Source organism: Aquarana catesbeiana, linkage group LG03, assembly GCF_042186555.1.
Source record: "Aquarana catesbeiana isolate 2022-GZ linkage group LG03, ASM4218655v1, whole genome shotgun sequence".
Classification (NCBI taxonomy): Eukaryota; Metazoa; Chordata; class Amphibia; order Anura; family Ranidae; genus Aquarana; species Aquarana catesbeiana.
In genome coordinates this window covers 549,078,925-549,104,930 of record NC_133326.1, presented here as the reverse complement: position 1 = coordinate 549,104,930, position 26,006 = coordinate 549,078,925, and the positions used below count along the sequence as shown (strand labels likewise).

Below are 26,006 nucleotides of genomic sequence, written 5' to 3'. Positions count from 1 at the left end.
TTACAGAAATTTGACATTTTTTGTTTTTTTTTACGTTCCTCTGTGTTAACCTATATGTCTGTGCACACAAGCATTTAGAGGCAGAGATCTGAACGCACCAAAATTAGTTCGGGAGAGGAGCATTTGAGCAGAAAATAAAAAAAAAAACACACCCGACACACCTAAATGTGTGTAAACGGGCTTAAGCCACACTTACAATGCTGGCGCCGCAGAGAGGAGGGGGAGGCGAGCGGGGCTTCGCTCCCCCGCATCGCTGGACCCTGGGACAGGTAAGTGTCCAATTATTAAAAGTCAGCAGCTGTAGTATTTGTAGCTGCTGACTTTTAATTTTTTTTTAGCAGAACTCTGCTTTACAGTGATTGTAAATAATCACCTTGTAAAACATCCCATTCAGTTTAAAATAGAAATGAAATGAAAGCCAAAATTTTATCTATAGATCTAAAAAAAAAAACATTATAAATACCTTTTTCCCCTTTTTTATAAGTGATCACATTCTCTCTGTTCTCAGCTGCATAAGAGCTGGGGGAGGAGAAGTAGCAGCACACTGAGCTTCCCAGTGAATGGCTGTGCAGGGAGACGCATCAGGATAAGTCTGATCATTGGAAGAGGGCAGTCTGAGTTCCCAGCATAGCTAGAGAACTGACCACAGTGTGCTCTCCAGCTTAGTGTGGTCAGTTTTTGATAGGAAAGCAGGTGGACTGGCAGGAACACCAGGAATTTCACATAAAGGAAGGAATACAAAGTGAACAGGATACTGTCTCATACAATTACATCAGCAGGCGCATATCAGGAATATGAAGTATTGGGGTAACAAACGCTTTAAATAACAAACCATTCATAGTTACCTGTTTTGTTCAGTCAGCCCCGATCCTCCTTTTCTGGGGTCCCCTGCTGGCACTCCTGGCTCCTCCTACCTTTTCAGTGCCCCCTAGCAGGCCGCTTGTTAGTTGTGCATTTATGTGGGCTTGATCCCAAGCCACACTATGTGCGCCTATTGACACAAACAGTGAGGCTCGGCCGCACTCCCTACTCCCTCGTCGCTGGATCCCTCACCAATTGCTCCGGGTGCTCTCACAGAATCCAGTCAGGAGGGAGAAAGAGAGAGAACAAAGCCCCTTCAATCAGACACAACGCTGGATTGAGATTGGTAAAGGTAACAAACCTTTACAGCCATAATACACAAATACACAATTTTAGCAGCAGTTTTTAACTTTTCTGCACTAAAATAATGAAAGATCATTTTTGATTGGCTCCTTTGGGGTACAGCACTGTGCTGTGGTAGAAGTTAAAGTGGTTCCAAAGGCAGAAGGTTTTTTATCTTAAAGCATTCTATGCATTAAGATAAAAATCCTTCTGTGTGCCGCAGCCCCCCTAATACTTACCTGAGCCCCATCTAGATCCAGCGATGTTGCACGAGAGACTTGGCGGTCCGTGACTCTTCCTCCTGATTGGCTGAGACACACAGCGGGCGCCACTGCCTCATGATGCTGTCAATTAAAGTCGGTGAGTCAATGAGGCGAGAGAAGGGGGCGGGCCGAGCTGCAGCTCTGTGTCTGAATGGATACACAGAGCAGCGGCTCGGCTCAGGTGCCCCCATAGCAAGCTGCTTGCTGTGGGGGCACTCAGCAGGAGGGAGGGGCCAAGAGCGAGCGCTGGCGAGGGACCTGAGAAAAGGAGGATCTGGGCTTCTGTGCAAAACCACTACACAGAGCAGGTAGGTAGAACATGTTTGTTTGTTATTTTAAAACAACAAAAAAACAAAACTTTAGTATCACTTTAAGCTTCTTGCTAGTTTATTTTTTCAAAAGAATGTAGATGTAAACTAAAATTTCACATGAGCTTTAATATGTTATTGTCATTTCAGAAGTCATTTTCAATGTTTTTAAACCTGCAGCTTTCATTATAATAATTACATAATCCCTGGCAATCTTACCATGAAGGTCTTTGTTGAGGCACTTCTTGTTATAGGGTGACAACGCTCAGTTCCTGTCTACCATTTGTGCTCTTGGGTCACCCTGTAACATGGGCTTCTGATACAGACTACAATCCATTCATTTTGAATGGCACCTCAATGCACTAAGGTGGCAACACAGCTGTGGTATAGCTTGCTGCAATGCATGGTAGTACATTCCCTTGCACTGCATCACCGAAAATGCACATCAACACAGCACAATAATGATTAGCTACGGTCACTTTGTATGCTGGCCCTGGACAGGGAGGGGATTTACTAAAACTGGTGCACACTGGTGCAGTTGTGCAAAATAACGAATTAGCTTCAGGCTGGGTTCACACCAGTGCAGATTTGGTTTCCCAGCATCCAATGTCAGGAGATTGTGACCGGCTCTCTATGGAGCCGATTCACACATCTCTGGAGCAGCTCCGGTATGATTTGCACAGGAGTCCTGTGAGTCTTCTGGGCCGTTTCATGTCTGAATTCAGCCAAAAATTTGGGCTGAAATCGGACCTGAAACGGTGAATGGAGACGCACCAGACCCCCTGCTGTGAGCCGCTATGTTCCTCAGTGGGAACCCAGCCTCAAGGTTTTATTGTCAAAGCTTAACCACTTCAGCTCCAGAAGGTTTTACCCCCTTCCTGACCAGGCCAGTAAAAAAAAAAAAAAAAAACTGTAAAAAATCTAATTTCTTCATCAATTTAGGCCAATATGTATTATGCTACATGTTTTTGGTAACAAAAATCCCAAAAAGCATATTTTGATTGGTTTGCGCAAAAGTTATAGCATCTACAAACTATGGGATAGATTTACGGACTTTTTTTTATGGTTTTTACTAGTAATGGCGACGATCAGCGATTTTTAGCGGGACTGCGACACTGCGGTGGACAATCTGACACTAAGTGACACTTTTTGGGGACCAGTGACACCAATACAGTGATCAGTGCTTAAAAAAATGCACTGTCACTGTATAAATGACACTGGAAGGGAAGGCATTAACATCAGGGATGATCAGAGGGTTAAGTGTGCTCCTAGGGAGTGCTTTCTAACCATGGGGGGAATGCTGACACTGGAGGCATAGCTCCCAAATGTCCCTGATTTTGAGGGACTGTCCCTGATTTGGAGCAATGTCCCTCTGTCCCTCATTTGTCCCTCATTTTGGTCCGATCTATAAAGATGTATATAAAATGCCCCTTTCATCTAAATTCTAAATTGCTGCACTTGTAAATTCCAAAAGCAATATAAAGGAATAGTAGTGGTAAAAAAAAGCACTTGTGGGTTGAACCAATCTTTTATTTTTTGCACAATTCTCCTTTAAGGGGGCATGACAAGGGGTGTGTCCTATGCCTGCATACCTTTGCTGATAGGTGTCCCTCATTTCCATCTCAAAAAGTTGGGAGGTATGTGGAGAACAACAGAGATCTGTGTTTCTGCGCTTAAAGAGGAAGTAAAGCCTCTGGAAAAAAAAAAAAACACCCTGCAAGACAAAGGCATAATGAGCTAGTATGCATAGCATACTAGCTCATTATAAATTACTTACCTGAGATCGAAGCCCCTGCATCAGCCCTCGTTCGCCTCCTCTGATGCTGCCATCTATCCCAGAGTGACTTCCGGGTATCACAGCTCTGGCGCTGTGACTAGCCGGAGCCGCAATGACATCACTCCTGCGCATGCACGCTGCTGCCGCCACTAACGGCATGATCGCCTTTAGAAACAGCACACTCAGTGTGCCTGCGCCCGATGTCTAAGGCGCATGCATCCTGGGCCAGTCAGAGGCTCCAATCACACGCAACTGTTCAAATCTGGTGTATAAGTTCCTCAATCACAGATTCTTGCTGGCAGAGAAGCTAATGGCCTGTACAAATGAGCCCTTAGATTGCTGGGTGTTTTTCAAAATGCAGAAAATATAAACATCTACTAATATTTATACTGACTCTGTAAAATATTAATCCAGGGAGCATCCAACTGCCTTAGAGGGTTAGGAAAGATTTTTTTCTGTGCTGGAGCAATTTGGTCTATACTTTATAAGGATTGTTTGCCATCTGGATCAACTGCGGGTTTATGGTTCTGAGTATGCAAGTTTAATTTATTCGGTTTTGTCTTTTGGCTCAACTCAATGTGCCTTGTGCCTTTATCAACCTGTGTACACTATATGGCCAAAAGCATGTGGACCCTGCTCCCAATGATTGGGTTCATGCGTTTATAATGAAGGGTACTGTTAATACAACAGCATACAATGACAACTGTATCCTTCCAACCCTGTGGTAACAGTCTGGGGAAGGTCTTTTTTTGTTCCAGCATGACTGTACCTGAATACAAAGCCAGTTCCATAAAGACACAATTTGGCCAGTTTGGTGTTAAGGACCTTGGGTGTCCTGCACAGATCCCTGACCTCAACCCTACAGAACACCTTTAGTATGAATTGGAATGCCAATCGTAAGCCAGGTCTTCTCATCCAACATCAGTACCTGACCTCACAAACGGGCCCAAATGCCCACAGACACTCTAAAATCTTGTGAAAAGCCTTCCCAGAAGAGTGGAGGTTGGTGTAACCACAAAGTGGGCAATTCCATATCAAAGGCCGTGGTTTTGGAATGAGATGTCCAACAAGATCATATAGGTGTGATCATCAGGTGTCCACCAACTTTTGCCCATATAATGCACATTTGTAGCTAATGCTATACAAAGCAAACATATAGATACACTTTCATCTGCCCTGAATATTACGAATTCCTTTCAGGAACAAATAAAAGGGGGATGATGGAGCAGAAGTGTCAGCTTCCTATGGTAGTGAGCCCTTGTAGAAGGCCAACTCGGGGTTCCTCAGGGCGCAGAGTCTAAGCCCCCAGCCTGCTTGTTTACCAGGGCCCCTGATAGTGGGGATGGACTTGCATCTCCAGGTACGCCCAGCTGAAGATGCGGAGACCACCCGTGTGTGCAGATTACATATGGCAGGAGACAAGAGGATCCGGAAAAACAGCCAAGCTCAGGGCACGTACATGGAAAGTCAGACACAGACTACAAGTAATACTTGGGAAAGCAGGGGCATGGAGAAACTAGAAAGTTGCTCAGGCAACGCAAGATGCATTGAGCATGCCTATATATAGAGAAGCGGACTGGGAGGCGGACCCGGAAGTGAAAGAAGGGAAAGGGATATAAATTCACAGTAGAGCAGGCAACACCCATTGGGGAACTAGGGTTGCCACCTGTCTGGAATTCACCCAGGCAGTTCGGGTTTGGAATCGTGTCCGGGTTTCAGATTGCCTGAAACCAGGACACATTATTCAGACTGGACTATGGCTTCCCAGCAGGGTTGCTGGCTGCAGTTGTCTAAGCTGAGAGTGTCTGTTATGCTGCGTACACACGAGCGGACTTTACGGCAGACTTTGTCCTGCGGAGTTTTCGACGGACTTTATGACGGACTTTCCGAATGAACCAGACTTGCCTACACACGATCAACCAAAGTCCGACGGATTTGTACGTGATGACTTACGACTGGACTAAAACAAGGAAGTTCATAGCCAGTAGCGAATAGCTGCTCTAGCGTGGGTTTTTGTCCGTCGGACTAGCATACAGATGAGCAGACTTTTCGACCGGACTCGAGTCCGTCGAAAAGATTTGAAACATGTTTCATTTCTAGGTCTGTCGAACTTTTGGGGAAAAAAAGTCCGCTGGAGCCCACACACGATTGAATTGTCCGACGGACCCAGGTCCGCAGGACCAAGTATGCCGTAAAGTCCGGTTGTGTGTATGCGGAATTACACTGTTTCATGCTGCCCAAAGCCAGCACTAACAAACCCCCCACACACAGACGGGAGAGGAGAGAGGGCTCGATCTGCACCTCTTCCTCCCACCCCCACCCCTCTGGGTCTGTCCACACTCCTTAGAAAAGGAAAGTGCGTGCTGGAAATTTGAAGTTCAGCAACCTCAGATACATCTGGATGAGAGGTGTTGACTGTCAAGGGGTGATTGAGCTCACCATCCATCCCTGTCTGTCACTGAAGTCTCTCCTCCCCTTCTCTCTCCTGCCTCTGAGTGAGTACACTAAGGTAAATCATGGTTCTCAGAGCACCCCTTACATCAGAGTTCCCCTTTACAGCTGAGGCCACAGTGTTCCCCCTTCAATCAGAGTGCTCAGTGTTCCCCCTTAAATCAGGGTTCTCAGTGTTCCCCCTTAAATCAGGGTTCTCAGAGCATCCCTTATGTTAGAGTCCCCTGATTTCTCCCTTACATCAGAGTCTGCAGAGTCCCCCCTTACAGTGAAAGGGAACTCTGTGGCCTCTGATGTAAAGGGGGACTCTTGTTATTAACTTCATATGATTAGAAATGTTATTTAATAGCAAAATATATGCATAGTTTATACTAAAAAAAAAATTTGCTGTGTGCCACTAAAGTGTTCGGGTTTGACTTGAAGAGAAGGTGGCAACCCTAAGGGGAACACAGAAGCCAGCAGCACATTATAGTAGAACCACGGGTCAAGCAGAATCACTGCAGCAAGGAGGTAAGAATTTTACTAGCAGTAAACTGCAGACTAAACCACCAAGTAGAATGGAGAAGAAGTGGTATACCTATAGCCACACCAGCCCATACAGCTGCTATGGAGCCCAAGGCTGGGAAGAGGGCCCACTATGGAGGTTGCTTGATGTCTCCATTTCAGAAGAGCTGAGATCACATGCTCAGGATCATGCTTCACAGTTCTCCTTTGCAAGACCCTCCATCTGTAAGTAGAGGTCTTACCTTTTTAGCTTCTTGTACCATGCCAGCTAGTGTCAACCAGCCCTTTAAAAAGTTTGTATTAACTTTTATTTGTAAATGGGTGCATAGGAGCACTAACAAATTTGTAGTAATTATAAAATGTTTTCATGGTTTTACAGACTACTATACCACAACACTTGCTGGCTGGGGTGGTAACTAAAAGGGTAGAAGGGCTTCAAATTCACACCAAAGGCACAAGATTTAAGGCTGCATTCACACCTGGGCATTTTGAATCGTGGGCAGATTTGCCGCGATTTCAAAATTCCCAGGTGTGAATGACAAATTGCACAACACACATTTCAGATGCCATTCATTTGAATGACACCTAAAAACACGGTGCAGTTCTGCTGTGATAAATCACGCTGCAATCGCGGCAAACCGCATCGCGTGAAGCTTGTTGACCAAAAAAAAGTTCTGGCCATTTGGCCAAAATGCTTCATGCGATGTAGTTTTCCGCGATTTATTGCGCGTCAATCGCGAGAGAACCGTACCGTGTTTTTGAAGTGTGCGATTTGTCATTCACACCTGGGTGTTTTGAAATCACAGACAAAATCGTGGTAAATCTGCCCGCAATTCAAAATTGTTGGTGCTGAAGAATGTTGCAGAGTATACATGGGTGGCAGGGGGGCGGTAACACAGGTGGTTGAGGGGTAGTTTTACAGCCTTTCAAGGTTTAAAGCAGGCGGTGAGAAGGTGACGCATCACTTCTGAAAAGCAATCCACTGCAGATCATTTTTTTGAGAGGGGCACCAAAGGTGGGCACTTTCTGATTACTTACTTGAAGTTCCAAGGTTAGCAGTGAATTCTCTGCACTGCTCCCCTTCTCCATCCACAGCACTGGTCCCTAGTAATGAATGGACCATGCTAACAACTCTTCTGATGCCATTCTGATTTAGGGCTCATTCATATGATAAGCGGTGACCTACATTTTCCACTTTGGATTAACACAGGTCAACTCTGGGACACAGAAAATGTGAAGATGTGATGTGAGGTATGGTGAGCTGCAGTAAAACGCAACATGGCACTGCATGTCACCACACAGCAGGGCTATGCACTGCGCTGCTGTGCAGTGACAAAAATTAAGTATCACTACATGGAATTTCAAATATGTTTAAGAAAAACAAAGGTAAAAAAAACAAGTAAGCAGTGCAATGCGCTGAAACACCCTGGAATTATCACTAGCCTGCATGTTAAAGTATTGTGGTGTACTGTGCGGGCCAGTGTGAAGACACTGGGGGTTATTTACAAAAGGTAAATCCACTTTACTCTACAATTGCAAAGTGCACTTGAAATTGCACTGAAAGTGCATTTGGAAGTGCAGTCGCTGTAAATCTAAGGGGTAGATCTGAAATGAGGGGAAGCTCTGCTGATTTTTTAATCCAATCATGTACAAGCTAAAATGCTGTTTTTTATTTTCCTTGCATGTCCCCCTCGGATCTACAGCGACTGCACTTCCAAGTGCACTTTCAGTGCAATTTCAAGAGCACTTTGTACTTGTAGTTTGCACTTGTAGTGCAAAGTGACTTTGCCTTTAGTAAATAACCCCCACTATTGTAACAACTGACATTGCCAGGTGTCACAGAGAGAGAGGTGGATGGAGGGGGGCTATTAAAATCATGCTATGGAGCCCCAGAAATTGTAGTTACGCCCCTATGATGAAGCCATGAACAAGCTGCAGATCAGGGTGTAAAAATTGCATTTCCCTCATCTCCTGATTGTCGTTTCTTGCTGCTCGATGTCCCTGACACACCAGTGTGAGCCAACAGCTCCAGTTGGGAGTGCCCCCCTCCCAGCCTCCAGACTCTCTCTCCCTATCTGTCACTCTTCCCGCAGACTCTGTACACTGCGCTGAGGATTCGCAGAGTGTAGGCAGTAAACAGTCGGTTCTCATCTCAGCTGCCAAATTGTGTTTTTACTCAGATACATTAAAAAAAAAAAAAATTCCCTGAAAAACAAGTGAAGGAAACATTGCGGAGAGGGGGAAGTGCATCGTGAACAAAATGCAATATGTCAAATCATGAAACCTGCGAGTTCTAATTTATAGACATAGAAGAATTCTTTATATAGGGATGTTCACATTCCACCCCCACCATGGAGTATTGGGTATTATTATGTTATAAGTGAGTTTGAATTTTAAAAACACATGATTGATCTCTTTTTACCCAAATATATGAAAGAGCTTAAGGTGACCAATCTTATCAGTGTGTAATAAAGTAGATGCACAACCAACCATCTCATAGAGGTTTTATCTGGACAATGTCAAGTCAGCTTTCATTAAAATAATGCCTGGTAATCCTGTCATAAAGGTCCTTCTTTGGGCACTGCCTGTTATAGTGACAACACTCTGTCCCTGTCTCCCAACTGTGCTACTGTGTTGTCACTCTGTCACACAGGCTTCCAATGGGGACTACAAGTGGCTGATTTAACTTTTGGCACTTTATCAGGAAACCTGTCACAGGAAATGCTATTCAGCTATTGCTGGAGTATAGACGGAAAATGACTGCAAAGAGGACACGTGAGATCGACGACACAAATGCACAAAGGGATCAAACAAAAGTAAAAACAGTTTTTTCTTAATGGCAATTATTTGAAAATAGGAAAACACATGTGTGAGAGTCCACAGGGCTGCACAACCCAAAAGTTTTAACAACAAAAATGGACAGTTTTCCCCAGGGGGATTTTTAAGCAGCATTTTTTTTTTTTTGTAGAGAGATAATTAAGTAAAACCTCTTATTAGGTAGAAAAATAAATAATAGATTCAAATATACAGTAGATTTAAGATACAAGCTCTGGTTGGCAACACAAACAACATAAAACATCATTTGTGGCATAAAAACCCCAAGTGAAACATGGTTTACCAATTACATTTACAGCATAGTTATCCACATGACTACCCCAATGCATTTCGACCCTTTTGTTTCTGGTCTTCTTCAGGGGGAATTATATTCTAAGGAAATATATAAAAAAATTCTAGTTTTAGGTATTTGGCAAGATATAAAGCGTTATTGTGCATTTCAAAATGTCCAGAAGTAGTATCTCCATAAGGGTGTATTTACCATTTAGTAGATGAAAAAGTGAAGATGTATCACACAAACCAGATGACTAAAAACGTTTGTGTTCAGTGATCCCATCGTCTCCGCAATTATTGGCAATTGGCAATCATTTATGATACACAAAGCAAACTAAATGTCATACAGTTAGAGTCTACATCCACTTTAAATGCACATGCTTGAGTTCCATGGGCCTTTGTCATTTTTTTTTAATTAAATGGGAAGAATCTTATCAGTGTGTATTATAATCTGTGTTTTTATCTCTAGTTTGCAATTATATATGCACATCCTGGCAGCCCTTTTTGCTTCTCACACATGCAGTGTCCAAATGCAGGTGTCCTGTTTAGTAGTGCTGCACAATGGCTGTGTCCCATGACCCTCTTGTCTGACTGCAACTCTGCATAACTGGGTCTGTCTGACTGAAAACAACAGATTCTGCAGTTTCTAATGACATGAAACACTCACAATGCTCCCAGTGGGCAGAAACCATGAGAGTTAGTCCCCTTTCACACTAAGGCAGTTTTCAGGCATTTTAGCGCTAGAAATAGCGCCTGTAAAGCCCTGAAAACTGCCTTCCATGCCGCTTGAATGTGAAGGCCTGAGTGCTTTTACACTGGGGTGGAAAAAGTCCTGCAAGCATATTTAGGGCGGTCTGGGAGTGCTGTATACAGTGTTCGCAAAACGCCCTGCCCATTGAAATGAATAGGCAGCACTTCCAAAGCATCTGAAAAGCGATTCGGAAGCACCGCAACACAGGTGCTTTTAACCCTTGTTCGTCCGCTAGCGAGGGCTAAAACGAGCTGTGCTTTAGTGCCAACGCGCCCATGGCTCAGTGTGAAAGGGGTCTTAGGCTTTTGGAGCCCTGGAGCAGTAGTTTTTCATGTTAAGAAACAGACCATTTATGTTCATAAAATGAATAATAATGGAATTTGGTAATGCATATTACTGATTTATGTGTCTGGAAACGACAGGTTCACTTTAAGGACTCTTATGCCGCATACACATGAGCGGAATGTCCGACAAAAAAAGTCAGACGGAAGCTTTTCATCGTCTATTCCGATCGTGTGTATGTCTCATGGGACTTTTTTTTTTCGAAAATTCTGACGCACCTAGAAATGGAACATGTTCTAAATATTTCCGACGGAACCTGTTCCTATGGGGAAAACCGCTCGTCTGTATGCTGTTCTGACAGACCAAAAACGACACATGCTCTGAAGCAAGTACGAGACGGAAGCTATTGGCTACTGGCTATTGAACTTCCTTTTTCTAGTCCCGTCGTACGTGTGGTACGTCACCTCATTCTGGACGGTCGGACTTTCGTGTGACCATGTGTATGCAAAACCGTTTAAGCAGAATTCCGTCGGAACTCCGTCGCAAAAACCTTCAGAGTTTATTCCGACGGCAAAACCGGTCGTGTGTATGTGGCATTACACATGGGCAAAAAAAATGTTTTAGGCTTTCAGGCAGTTTTTTTTTCCTCAATTACTTTTAATAGGCCTGTATACACAGGTGCGTAAGTATCAGTAAACTAGCACCGTCTTTAGATCAATAGGAAAAAATACAAAGATCTGTGTTACTAGTCAGTATTTACGCATGCACATGCAAATATGAGTATAAATCACACCTCCCTATGAACAGCAGATTATATTATTTGAATATATGGCATTCTGGGAGAGAGAATTTTTAAGCGGATATACACGTGTAAATGCATGCACTATAAGGACCATACACACCTGTTTTGTGCAGGAACTTTCTGCCAGGAAGATCCAGTGTTCGTACATCAGCAGGGTCACTGATAAGGTAGTACAGCCGCTCCTCCTAAACCAGCACCTGCTGAGTGAAAGAGCCAGCTGTACCAACTTACTACTGACACCGATGCTCCTGTTCCTCCCCCTGCACCGCTGCTGGCTTCTCCTGCTCTCCCTCCAGCTGCACTGCAGGGGGACTGGCTCAAGGGGGGCAGACGGGGGACCCCCCTGCTGTCTGGTGCCCCCCGTCTGCCCCCCTCCCCCGCAGAACCCCCGGCTTCCCTTCTCTCTCTCCTGCCAGCAGCTGCTTCAGACTCACTGGGATATTTCAGGATGGAGAGCAGGGGGCTGGTAACTATGTCCTATTTACTGGCCCTTTCCTTTCCTGAATGAACACTGTGAGTGATTGGTACCAATTGCTCCTGTGTCCATTCATCACTGAAACATAGTAAACACGGTTTACTATGCTTCTGTTTGTGAATGAACAGGAAGCCTCAGAATGCTTCCTATTGATTAATCTCCTTCAGCTGAGGCTGCAGAGAAAGGGACTGATGCATTTGTGTCCTCATGCATTTCTCAGCCTCTAACTACTAGTGGGATCAGATCAACATTTGTTGTTTCGAGAAAATTTGAAGGAGCCAGATGGAAACGTTTTCATGACAAATGAATTTCCAACAGTGTATGTAATTTTCATTCAGGAAAGTCCATTCATTCATCAAATGCTAGAAGCAAACAAAATTCCGAACAACATTTGTCAAGTCATTGAATGTGCTGAGAATTTTCTTACAAACCTTTACAGAAATGTTCGTATGAACATTCATTTATACATCAACTAGTGTGTGGCCAACTTTAGTTTATACGCCAGACTAATTGTCTCCAAGAGGGAACTCTGCCTTTCTGTTTATTGTCTGTAATTACCAATGCAGGATGGCAAGATTAACACTCTGATGAGCTTGACAGCCATTCGGTACCCCTGAGTGCTGCAAAGAGCATCATTGTGGGCACAATAGATTCTAAAAGTGTGCGCTACAGCAACAGGAACATGCATCTGAGCAAACCTTTGTAATAAAAGGAAGGAGAAGAAAAAGTATTGGGACCCATTCACTTCTTTGTGGTGTGCTCACATGTGTTGCATTAAGACAGTCTGTTGAAAATAAATGGGCTGCCAATGCACCCCAACAAGGGAAAAATGGTACATGACCCATGTTTTGTAAAACAACTCTGCAATGCCATGCGTTGGGGTGTTCTACAATACAGGTGCAATGCCTTAGTACTTTAGGTTGCAATTCAAATGAATAGTACCGGAGAGCAGTAACGCACATTATAAGCGCGTTAAAGTAGATTTAAAACCTAACTGGCTGACATCTCGTTTGCTATGTGCACGGAGTTTCACAAGTATTTGCCATTTTTTAAACTAAATTCCATGTTTTCTTCCCTTTTTCACCCTTTGTTACACCTCAGTCCTGCTAATCCTCTGCCGCTTCTTTGCAGCCACTTCCTGCCTACATGCACTCCAGTAACGGCTGCATAGCATTTCTCAGGGTGGGTTTCCTGATGATGACAACAGTGGGCTATATCTGTGTAATGTTTGTTGAAGAGTCCATTTGTGATCTCTCCATCAGAAGGCCATGTCACAAGATGACAACACAGATGCTTGATTGAGAGATAAGGACAGAGTGTCGTCATCCTATAAAAGGAAGTTCCTGAACAAAGCCTTCTTGGCAGGATAACTGGAGATTTAAATTTGTACTAAATGCAAATGGGTAGTGTAAGGAAGGGTTATAACCCCTGTCATTTCTTGCCATCTGTGTCCCACTGAAGAGATTTCCCTTTACTTTCTGTCCCGTAGCCAAAACAGGAAGTGAGAGGAAATCCCTGCAATGTAGGGAATTCCATAGTTGTCACCAGAGTCACCAGAACTAATGTCCCCATTAGAACATTGCTCCTTATTTCTTGTTCTGGTGACAACCCAAATTTTGGGACTTTCAGTGATAACAGTCATCAGGACAAATAGAGGGGGTGAATCTCCCTAACAGGGGCACAGACAGCAAAATAAAACTGACAGGGGTTCTAATCCCTCTTCACCCTATCAAAAAAAAAAATTGGCTTTAGTTATACATGGATCAAAAATCTGTGTGTGTACCACTGTCTGTTCAACAGAAGTCATTAGATCAGCTTCTGTCGAATGGCCCTGCTGGAAAACCAGCATTTGATCAGTGCTTGCAGCCAATCACTGCTGCACCGATCGGTGTATTCTGACTGGGGAGGGGGGGCTTGTAGTCTCCTCTGTCAGAATACAACAGAGCAGCAGAGATCCCTGCATCCATATCACTGTTACCTCAATGAGTGCTGACTACTACAGTGATCCTGCAATCCCACAGCGATCCCACAGATATGAAATATGAATACTTACATTGGTGGATGAAAGTCACTATGCAATAAAAAAAAAATACCTGGAGTTCAGCTTTAACCACCTCCAGTCTGGGCCTTTTCTGGCACTTTTTATTCACATGTAATAATCAGTATTCTTTGCTGGAAAATTACTTAGAACCTACAAACTATATTTTCTTATAGCAAAGACCCTAGAGATTAAATTGATGGGTTTCGCAATTATTTATGTCACGCGGTATTTGCACAGTGGGCTGTCCTTGTGACAGCAATAAGCATGTGACAGGTACTCTTTATGCACTTAAAAGCATTCAAAACACAAAGATCAGTGTTTTTGAATGCTTTAAATTTTTTAAAAATGGCGCCAATTGTTTCCAAGTAAACCGGGAGTGATGTCATGTCATTGCTTTCATGTTACTATCATGAACAGCTGATCAAAGCCGATCCTGGCTTGGCTCTCCCTTATTCCTGCTCTCACAGACTGCACTAATAGCAGAGGGACCGGGGGGGTTGTGGCTGAGCCATGCTGTGTGTCTATGGAGGCACACAGCCCAGCTCAGGAGCACTTCCGCATGTGTGCCCCCATAGCACACAACTTGCTGTGGGGGCACATGCAAAAGAAGAGGAGTGTATGGCAGCGGCGAGGGAACCCAGAGGAGGCGGCAAGAAGCCACTCTGTGCAATACCATTGCAGAGAGCAAGTAAGTATAACTTATTTGAATTCAAAGCATAACTAAAGGCAAAACTATTTCCTGGTGCCTCCATGGCAGCATACATATGATATGATATGATACTTCCACCCACAGGACTAGAGCATAGCTATAAAAAGTTAACACCCACACAACAGCCCATTACCTTTTTTGTCCTCATGGAACTGAAGAGAAGAAATCCTTACCTGCCACCTTTGGTGGTTTTCCGTACAGGTTCAGCCTCTCCTGTAAGCGTAGTCCCTGATTTTGGGACGCTAAATGCTCTAATAAGGCAGGGAGCCCCTTCTGTGGTTCTTTTGGGGTAAAATATTGGGTGCCAACTAGCCCCACATCCAACAGTGCAGCCAGGGCTATGTTCCTCAAAAGAGCTGCCCATGTCTGGAGCCTGCCTCCCAGAAATGAGTGAATCCATTTAACTGTGACACCGCATTTTCAAGATAAGTATGTTTTCTCATTTTTTTTAATTTACCTGTGAATGGCCTCATAAGTTGTGTGTTACATCTCTCGGATGGGCTGCAGCTGCACTGTGTTCCAGTATGCATTCTAGTGGCAATTGTGGCAGAGAAAGCTAAGTGTCTACATTCAAGAGAATAATGCATTATGCTGAACAGGTGAAGTGGATAGAGCTCACATGGGGCCATCTTTGGCTTGGCCAAAAACTCCCCCAGTGGCCATCTCGGAGTGGGGCAAGACTACCTGGAAGCCATCTTGGAAGCGGGCAAGGTGAGAAGTTTGACAGGAGTGGGAGGCAGGCAGAAGAGTTAGGGAACGTGGGGTTAAAGACCCAGCAGCTTACAGATAGGGCATTCACACACTAGGATTGCATGCCAGCACGCCCATAGCCGCAAACCCTGCATCAAGAGCCATTTCCTGCTGCGTAGTGAATAGATATGCCCTTACTCATGTCTCAGTGTGACATTGTTATTATACCTGACTAATTGTCAGTGTTCCAGCTGCCCTGCACTATGAGCTCACTGCATAACAAAGATCCACACCGTTTCTATAGGTAAGGGTCATCAGAACAGGTAGGCATTTGCTGCTAACAGAGTGCATTTAGGTGCTAACTGACCTCTCCCTTGGCTAAGGAGCCTAGCCTGTCCCACTGACAGGAATATGTGTGAGAAGAGCACCAGAAATCCAATCCAAGGTATAGAAAATTCTCTTCCATAATGCAAACGCCAACACTATGGCCTGAAGAGTGTGTCAGGACCACCTTAAAAAGGCAGACAAAAGCTCTCCAGTCCATTATGCTTAGCCGCAAGGAACTGCTGTGAATCCTGGCCCACTGTTCATAGCTACAAAGGATATCTGTGGGCCTGGGTGAAGTTACCATACCCAAGGTATTGAGAATACCTCAAGCTGCATTCCAATACTGTTGCTACCAACTGCATAAAGCCTCCCTCAGCAGAGGGCAGGCCAACTGCTGGCAAGAAAGAACAGAGAGGAAAGCTGGTACTTTAGGTTCAGCCTAAAGCTTTGCTTTTGTTGGCCATTTTCTTTAAGGTAGGTAAGTTTACCATGAATGGAGAAGAACCAGAGGGACAAGGTAAGAACCCAGAGCAGGCTCTAGGTAAGAAACTTGCTACAGCATTTCCTCAGTCGGAAGAAGTAGCCTGCATTGCTTTCCAGGGACGAGTTCTCTTTGAGACAGTCCAGGTTAACAGCATTAGAGATGAAGATGAAGTTAAACACTTGTCATTACTAGCGGAAGAATTGAAAGGTCTTTTTCTCCTAATTGTTATTAAGCGTCTTTTCTCCAATTGTGGTCTCTGCATATCCTCTGAAGGTTTTCTGGGTCAAGGTGTTTCTGCCCCAATTGTGGTGGAAAACAGTTTACTATCCAAAAGACCATGGTGGCATTATCTGCATCCTAAAGCTTTAGGCTCAATTTCCACTAGTGTGACTTTGGACACAAATTAGCATGACAAGTCACAGCCCATTGATTTCAATGGTACCCGTTCCAATCTATGCGATTTAGAGCTGCAGCGACTTTGAAAAGGTTCCAGTACTACTTTGATAACAATTTGATCCAGAGACTGTTTGGATCGGGGCTGCACTCGAGGTCGCACTCTGAATCGCGCGACATTGGAGTCACAAGTGGAAACAATAGTGGAAACATAGCCTTAGAGGGCTGGGTTCAAATGCAAGTTTTCCATAGAAAAAAACATACTTAGCATTGCCTCCCTTCCCCTGGGACACTTTCTGGCTTGGCAGGCATCAAAGATAATGTTCCCATCCCTTAAAGTGGATGTAAACCCAATGTCATCCTTTCTAAACTACTGCCATAGGGGTTATCTATAAGGATATACATGCCTCCTGCGTGTATCTTTACCTGTCAAATGTCTCCCCTCTGTCTGTTATGAGAGCTGAAAAACTGCAGATTCTGTGGGTGGGTCTGTTGTCTGGAGCTCGGTGGGTGGAGTCGTGATGTCAGACTCCCCGCCCACCTCTACACTCCCCTTGTCAATATGCATTTTCTCTGTGTATTTCTTACACTGAACTTCTGCTATGATCTCTAACATCCAGTGAAAAGACAGGAAAGTAACCACATGACTTCAGGATGCCAAATCATGCTGAGGTGTGGAACAGCCAATCCTTGCAGAGCTGCTGAAGAAAGGAGTGGGGGAGGGAATTAAAAAATAATGCATGTCTCTTAGGCTAGTGCACGAGATATGTAAATCACCTGTCACTCACAGCAAGGGGGAGGATTTGACAAAGTTTTTCTCTGTTTGTCAAGATTTATCTCACTGAACAATAAAAGAGGATTGCTCAGAGCTGGATTAACTCTTTGTGGGCTCAAATGATAGGAAATCATATACTTTACATTATGACATGAAAAAAAATAAATTCGGGTTTACATCCACTTTAAGCAATTTCTGTGCCTTGCTTTTGGACCTATGCACTACCATTCTGGGATCCTGCTCCTTGGCCAGCACCTCATGTATTAGGATGCTGGACCTAGTATTAGCCTCAATGCCTTCTTGAAATATTTTCATAGAGAGATCCTTAGATGGAGAATTATTGGTGCAGGCTCTATCAAGCAACCTGACATGGTCCTCCAAATATTCCAGGAATTTGGATAGGTTCAGACATTGTCGCTGGAACTGACTCACCTTGTGTGAATGTCTGGATGGCCCTACTCACAGCTCAGGACAGAGTGCTTGTTCTCATTAATAACTTTACACACTCTAGTCTTAGATTCAAGCTGTTTGTATCAGGAGTGATCTGGATCCCCACTTTGTAGAAGAAGCCTGGAATCTATTGCTACACATGTGGTGATTGATTATATTGGTGTAAGCCTCAGGACTTGCTCCCAGAAAGTTTCTTCGCTGGACAAGTCCTCTCCTGCAGCTGGGCCTAGGTTAGCATTTGGCTCTTAAAGCGGAGTTCCACCCAAAAATAGAACTTCCACTTTAAGTGCTGGTGACACCCTGACATGCTACATTTGGCATGTCATTTTCTTTGGGGGGGGGGTGTGGTTGGAGCGGGTACCCAGTTCTTACAGGCACCCAGCTCCCACTTCCTCTCCTGGTGCCGGAAGGAAGTTCACCTCTCCCCCCTCCCTGCAATCTTCTAGGACACGTCACAGGTCCAGAAAGATTGCCCGGCCATTCACCGCACGTGTCTCGCACATGCGCAGGGCACGCCCGGCTGTGAAGCCACAGCCAGGCGTCCACAGTTAGAATGCCGGCGCCACGGAGAGGAGGGGGAGAGGAGCGAGGGTTTGTGCGCCCGCATCGCTGGACCATGGGACAGGTGAGTGTCTGATTATTAAAGGTCAGCAGCTACACTTTTTGTAGCTGATGACTCTTAAGTAGGTGGAACTCCGCTTTAATATTGCTGCCCATGTGACCTTGTGGGATATAAAGTAGTTTACTCATAGCCTTCACTTGGGGAGGTGACTGTTCAAGGCTGGCGACATTGTCTGACATGGAACCTATCACAAGTTTAACATAAGACAAGGTTATTAAAAACCAGTTCTCCATTTTTCACTGGTTAGTTTCCATCTGTCTACTCAAACAGGACATCTTTATTCAGTTCCTTGATCTGAATCCAGTTCACCCAAAGGAAGTTTCCGTCTCTTGGTTGGATGTGGTCGGGGTGGAAAGTTTATCTCTCAGCCTTTACTTTCCTCTTTCGTATTTCAAGATGGATCCTGTACTGATGCTTTGATTTCTAGCTCCATCGTGTCAAGTCGTCTCAGCAGACCATCAACCAACTCCATGGTCTAGGATTCAGGGTTCTAGGTTTCAGGTTCCATCCTGTACTGACAAGATGCACTCTAATCTGTGAGTGCATCCTGAGATTTTGGCTACAGACTATGGTTTAACAGATTGGCAAGGCTGCCACCTAGGCTTCTATCCTCACTTTCCCTGTGTCCTACCAGGGGCTTGGAGTGATTGTAGCCAGATTACCGCACTTGTTGCAGCAGCATTTGGGTGCTGTCCGTCTGAGCTGTCAATTTTGGGGCAGGCTTTGGGGGCCTGTCCCCTTGAAGGGGGTGCAGTCCCGGGGCCTGTCCTGGGGATTTGAATGTTGGTGCAGATGGGGAGGGTATTGCGGATGGTGCTTAATTTTACTTATTTTTTTAAACCAGGCAGACATTCACCCTTTTTCGTATAAGAATTATTGGGGAAGCTCTTCGAGCTGCAGGAAGTTCACAGCCTTGCTGTTGTCATGGCATCAAACGCCTGTGGGCATTTGTTTGCCTATCTCATAGTGAGATGTCAGCCAACATGGCAGGCAGGGGAGCCAATCCAGTTCTATTATGGCACATTCTTTCAACACTACTGATGGGCTTAGTAGTCCTCACTACACCTGTCTTTGGCAGGAAGCCAGTAGCTTACTCACTTTGTTATGATATAATTTGCTGAAGCTTCCCACCCTGATAGCTAGTTATTGATCTATCCTATGAATGCTACCATGGAGGCACCAGGAAAACAGAAAATTGTATCCTACTTACCATAATTTTCTTTTCCTGGTGCATATCCATGTCAGCATTCCGAACCCACCCAGTTCATTCCTAGCGATGTACAGGGAATGGGCTGTTGTGTGGGTGGTAACTTTTTATAGCTATGCACTGGTCCTGTGGGTAGAAGTAGGTGGGGCTACTATCATATGTATGGCACCAGGAAAAGAAAATTACGGTAAGTAGGATACAATTTTCTGGTTTTTTTTTTTGCTTTTTGGGTTGTCCCCAGAAGAATAATAGAGGGGAAATCTTCCAATCTGGACACTAGGTTAGGAGACCTGGGGGTCCCCAAGGAATTCTCTTAATTTGAAAGCTCCTGTTTGGCTATGGGATAGGAAGTGAAGGGAAAAATCTCCCCTATGGGACATCGAGAAAAATATCTGACAGCAGTTATAACCTTCCTTTGCTCTATCCAAAATGAAAAAAAAAAAAAGGTTTTACCTGTAGTTCTACTTAAAAAAAATAATAAAAATTAAAAATGAAGGTTAACAACCACTTTAAAGCGGAGTTCCACCCATTTAAAGGCAGCCGCTACAAAAAGAGTGTAGCAACTGACTTTTAATAATCAGACACTCACCTGTCCAACGATGCAGGTGCAGGAAGCCTCGCTCCTCTCTGCGGCGCCAGCATTCTTACTGTGGGCGCCCAGCTGTGGCTTCCTAGCCGGGCGCGCACTGCGCATGCGCGAGCCGCACTGTGAATGGCCGGGCAATCGTCTGGGACCTGTGATGTGCCCCAGAAGATTGCAGGGAGGGAGGGGGGAGAGATCTTCCTTCCAGTGCCATAGCGCCAGGGGAGAAAGTGGGAGCTGGGTGCCTGTAAAAACAGGGTACCTGCTCCCTCCCCTCCAAAAAAATGACATGCCAAATGTGGCATGTCAGGTGGTCACTAGTACTTAAAGCGGAAGTTCCATTTTTGGGTGGAACTACGCTTTAAGGATAGATGGAGCCTTGTGGGAAGGGTCAGCCCCTGGCTCCAACAGTGAGAGCTTCCTGCCATAATTGCCAGCTTTGTTCCTGTCCACCTGGGAGTTTTGAAGGTTATGGACTACCTTTGTGTATTCCAGATCATCCTTTAAAATGAATATAAATCCAGCTCAGATTGTGGGAACCCCTCATAATGGGCACAGCAGGTGTGCAGACCCAGGATCTCACCACAGGCATAGTGGGACCGCCTCATAATGGGCACAGCGGGTGTGCAGACCCAGGATCTCAGCACAAGGATGTTGGGAACCCCTCATAATGGGCGCAGCAGGTGTACAGACCTGGGAATTCAGCACAGGGATGGTGGGAACCCCTCATAATGGGCACAGCAGGTGTGCAGACCCCAGAACACACAGGGATCTGATCCAATAGTCCCCTTGAAACAGAAGAGACAATCAGGCGTTTTTACTTTTCAGCATCCTCAAACCACTGAAATATAAGCTCTAGGTGAACTGAACAGTAAATCACCAAACAGTAAATCCTTCTGCTACTATAAGGAAATTGATATAACAGATAATATGTAACTTGTTTCTGGAGCTGTATCATCGCAACACTGATACCTTTTATAAAACATATAAGTCAGCTTTTGGTAGTACGAAATTGTAGTTTTATAAAACCTGAGTGACTTTGGGTTGTCCAGCCTGCCCTAGAAGGGGTAGGTAAGTGGGTTGAGGAGACAGGTTTGGAGAGCTAGGTAGCCAGAAGACTGGATGGCCGACAACTGGCACAGCAGACGGGTAGGTGTTAGAAGCTGTTGGCTAGTAGTGGGATAAATTTCTGCCAGGGAGGATAGGCACAGGCTAAGGCTCTAGAAGTCAGGGTGGTGTAGAATTGTAAAAAGGGCAGTTAGCACAGCAGATAGGTAATGTGGGTAGTAGGTGGCACTGGACAGTAGAGGTATGTGGATACACCAGACAGTAGGGGGGTGGACAGGGTACTACTTTCCTGATTTACCAACAGATATATTTCAGGAAAAAGAAAAAAAGAAATACAAACTTTGTATCCAAATATACCAAACATTAACTAAGCCTGATAGGATGGTGACATTTTATGTTGTTACTGCCTAGCAGTGCCTACTGTATACATAGCAACCGAAGCACAATAGGTACCATCAGATAGGTTAGATAGGTAGGGCAGGCGAAAGCAACAAGTAAATTCTGGTGGGTAGATAATAGTAGTGTATATAGTTAGAGTAGGTAGGTGGACAAACATTCAGTATAGAAGGGCCAGTGACTCCAGTGTTGAGTGAAATTTGGGTAAAATTTGGGAGTAGCAGAAAAGCAACTCACAGGTCATGTGGCGAGGTAGTTTCAGAGAAAGGAGTAGATAGGAGTTCCTAGGTCTGGTGAACAGTGATTGGGGCAATACTCCAGCAAAGGTATTGCCATTAGTTAAAGCTTCTGGGTCAACAGTGGCACTAATTATGATAGTAGGGGATAGGAGCTCCTAGGTCTGGAGTGGTAATTGTTGTGGTAGGGGTAAGTAGGACTCTTGGATCTGGAGGGACAAGAGTTATGGTAGTATGGGGCAGGTAGGTTCTCCTGGGTTTCCTTGAGTCTGTTGGGGCAGTAACATTATAGTAGGGGATAGTCAGGAGCTCCTGGGTGCAGAGTGGCAGCAATGGTGGTGATGGTAAGATGGTGGTAGGAGGTAAGTAGGGTCAGTAATTACTATAGTAGCAGGCAGGAAGGGCTCCTGGGTCTGGAAGGGCAGTACGGTAATTGCTATAATAGTAGGTAGGTAAGGGGTCCAGGGTCTGCAGGAGTAATGGTAAGGGTAGATAGGATTTGCAGAATGATTAAGCTGGGGGTAGGTAGGTGCTCCTGAGTCCAGAGGGGCAGTATTTATGGTAGTAAGAGGTACGTAGGGGCTGCTGGATCATGATGCAGAAATCATGGTAGCAGGGAGTAGGTAGGGGATTCTGGGTGTGAAGTGGCAGTTATTGCTGTAGTAGAGGGTAGGTAGGTGTTCCTGGATCCAGAGGGGCAGTAGGTATGATAACAGGAGGTAGGTTAAGGCTTCTGGGTACACAGGGACAGTACTTATGAATGTAGGGAGTAGTTAAAGGAATCCTGGATCCCGAGGGGCAGTTCTTATAGTAGGTAGGGGGTAGCTAGGGGCTCCTGAGTTTAGAAGGGCAGTAATTAAGGTAGTGGGGGGGGTAGGTAGGGGCTCCTGGGTCCAAAAAGGTAGAACAGGTAGTATGGAGAGGTAAGGGCTCCTGGGTTTGGAAGGGCAGTAATTTATGGTAGTAATGGGTAGGTAGGATTTCTTGGGTCCGAAGTGGCAGTCATTGCTGTAGAAGGGGGTAGGTAGGTGTTCCTAGGTCCAGAGGGGCAGTAGTTATGATAGTAGAGTTTAGGTAGAGGCTAATGCTGAGGGGCAGTACTTATGATAGAAGGGAGTTGATAGGGACTCCTGAGTCTGGAAGGGCAGTACTTCTGGTGGTAGGGGGGTAGGTAGGGGCTTCTGTGGAGCAGTGGTACTTCTGGCAGGTGGGGGTAGATAGGTGCTCCTGGGCCTGGAGGGACAGCACTTATGGTAGTTGGGGTAGATGGGTGCTTCTGGGTCAGGAGGGACAGTACTTGTGGTATGAGGGAGTAGGTAGGGGCTCCTGGGTCTGGAGGGACAGTACTTATGGTAGTTGGGGGTAGATACATGCTCCTGAATCTAGAGGGATAGTACTTATGGTACGAGGGAGTAGGTAGGGGCTCCTGGGTCTGGAGGGACAGTACTTATGGTAGTAGGTAGGGGCTCCTGGGTCTGGAGGGACAGTACTTACGGTAGTTGGGGGTAGATATGTGCTACTGGGCCTGGAGGGACAGTACTTATGGTACTAGGGAGTAGGTAGGTTCTCCTGGGTCTGGAGGGAAAGTACTTATGGTACCAGGGAGTAGGTAGGGGCGCCTGGGTCGGAGGGACACTACTTATGGTATGAGGGAGTAGATAGGGGCTCCTGGGTCTGGAGGGACAGTACTTATAGTACTAGGGAGTAGGTAGGTTCTCCTGGGTCTGGAGGGACAGTACTTATGGTATGAGGGAGTAGGTAGGGGCTCTTGGGTCTGGAGGGACAGTACTTATGGTAGTTGGGGGTAGATACGCGCTCCTGGGTCTGGAGGGACAGTACTTATGGTATGAGGGAGTAGGTAGGTTCTCCTGGGTCTGGAGGGACAGTACTTATAGTACTAGGGAGTAGGTAGGTTCTCCTGGGTCTGGAGGGACAGTACTTATGGTATTATAGGGAGTAGGTAGGTTCTCCTGGGTCCGGAGGGACAGTACTTATGGGAGAAGAAAGCAGATATGCGCTCCTGAGTTCCGAAGGGAAAGTACTTATTGTAGCGGAGAGTAGGTAGGGACAGTACTTATGGGAGTAGGTAGGTTCTCCTGGGTCCGGAGAGACAGTCGGAGTACGGTAAGTAGCAGAAAGGAGACTCACGTGTCAGGCGGGATGGTGGAAGGGGCCCCGGGCCCCGCACAGCCGGGCAGGAGAATGTAGAGAAGAGCCCAGCTCCCCCACATGGTGCTCCCCCCGCAGATTCACGCCATGAGGGGGCGACACTGAACACCCCGACTTCTCCGGGCAGCTCCTCTTCTGCCGATCCCTCTCTGATCGCAGATTATCTCCGCACGATCCGATCCCGGATTACAGGCGACCAATCACAGCTTGAGGCCGCCCCCCCTCCCGCCGGCACAGCAGAATACTGGAAGTCTGCGCTCTGGAGGATCACATCCTGTCACTTCACCTCAAATGTACTGCGCTCTGCTATGTGTGTGCGACATTCTACACAGGACTGCTCCTCGCTTCTTCTGTATAAAACATTGTATTATCATCATCACTCTATACACAGCACTGCTCCTCTGTACTCTGTGTGACATTGTATTACTTTATATGTCATCCTTCTCAGCTGAACTCTATTCATCTACAATGTTTCTGTTTATTGTTATTATTATTATTGTTATTTTCTTCATCCACCATTCTTCCCTGCATTGTACTATTCCTCTCTGCACATCCCACAATCACACCTCTGGATTTATCACACTTCCAGGTTACTTGGATAATATATTGTTTCGGATCTCAATGTATCTACTTTTTTTGTTTTTTAGGTTGGAATGTGGAATGGAGAAAACCCCTTTCATTGAGACTAAAAAAAATCTTACTGGGGACACCTGTTCTATTGGTGACTGTCAAAGGGGACAGGAAGTGAAAGAAAATCACCCCCAATGGGACACAAATGAGGAAAAAAAAAACCCTTCCCTTCTGTATCCAAAAGGTTTTGGATTGTATATGTTCTTTAAAGTCGAATTAAATATACAACTTTTTATTTTCATTTTGGATAGAGTAAGGGTTGTTCTAATCCCTGTTTGGTATATTTTTGTCATCTGTGCCCCATTGGGGAGATTTCCTTTCACTTCCTGTCCTAGAGACACAGCAGGAAGTGCCAGGAAGTCCTTCCAAAGTGAGGGAATCCCTGGATGTGACCAGAACTTGTCCCCTTTTCCTGTTCTGATGCACATATTCACCAGCACACCATAGATCCTCAATTACATCCAAATCTTTATTGAAGAATGATCACAGAAGACATGTGATGAGATCCTGCATGGCTCCAAAACATTGCACTATGTCTTCTGTGATCGTTCTTCAATAAAGATTTGGACGTGACTGACGATGCGTGGTGTGCTGGCGAATATGTGCATTTGATCTGTGATGTCTCCCGTTCCAGCTGGCTATTGCTGCAGCACCCGCTACTCCTAAAGTCTTATCCATTGACTTATCCATATTGATACTATTATTCCTGTTCTGGGGACAATTTGGGATTTTATTTTACTTTTAGTGATAAAGATAAACAGAATAAAGAGAGGGTGAATCACCCTAACAAAAAAAGTCTATTTGATCATGTCTTCTCTGATCCTCCCCTTCTTTTACTGTCCCCAATCCATCTGCTGATAGAAAAGAGCCTCAGGGGCACACAAAACATGCTCAGTTTCATGTGTATTGCTAGAGAGGTTTTTTTTTTTTCTTGGGAAGGTGATTGGCACAGGTAAATAGGACAAAGATAGATAGTGAATCTCCCTAACACAGCACAACAAAAACCTGACAGGGGTTCTAATCCCTCTCTACTCTGTACAAAAATAGAATAAATATCGTGCCTTTAGTTAGATGACTCTATGCATGTCCCCCAGAAGAAATGACAGCTATTTGTATCTGATCTGTAGAATGAAGATGCTGAACAGTTAGCTATATTTTTTTTTAAGCCCCCCCCCCAGTTGGGTTATGTCATAATGTACTAGTATGTACAGCATATTAGTACAATATGGCAGACTTACCTGTCATATGGTGTCCTCCAGTCAGAGGGCCCCCTGCGCTTCCACCTTCGTCCGCTCTTACTTTGGGGTCCTGTTGCCAGGGCTGTCTTAATGAGTGGGCACACCTGGGCACTGCCCAGGGGCC

General features: G+C 45.2%; 1 protein-coding gene across 5 annotated transcripts in view; it reads right to left on the bottom strand.

Moving 5' to 3' along the window:
* Positions 1 to 24,351, bottom strand: part of CACNA2D4 (calcium voltage-gated channel auxiliary subunit alpha2delta 4) — a 374,858-nt gene extending 350,507 nt beyond the window's left edge. The window contains exon 1 of one of the 5 annotated variants that reach the window (XM_073621593.1): positions 23,994 to 24,351. In XM_073621593.1, coding sequence (XP_073477694.1) covers positions 23,994 to 24,076 — 83 coding nt within the window. In that variant the 5' untranslated portion in view covers positions 24,077 to 24,351. The remainder of the gene's footprint in view (positions 1 to 23,993) is intronic. The other 4 variants (XM_073621591.1, XM_073621594.1, XM_073621592.1 and 1 more) reach the window with 4 other exon arrangements.
* Positions 24,352 to 26,006: the final 1,655 nt, after the last annotated feature.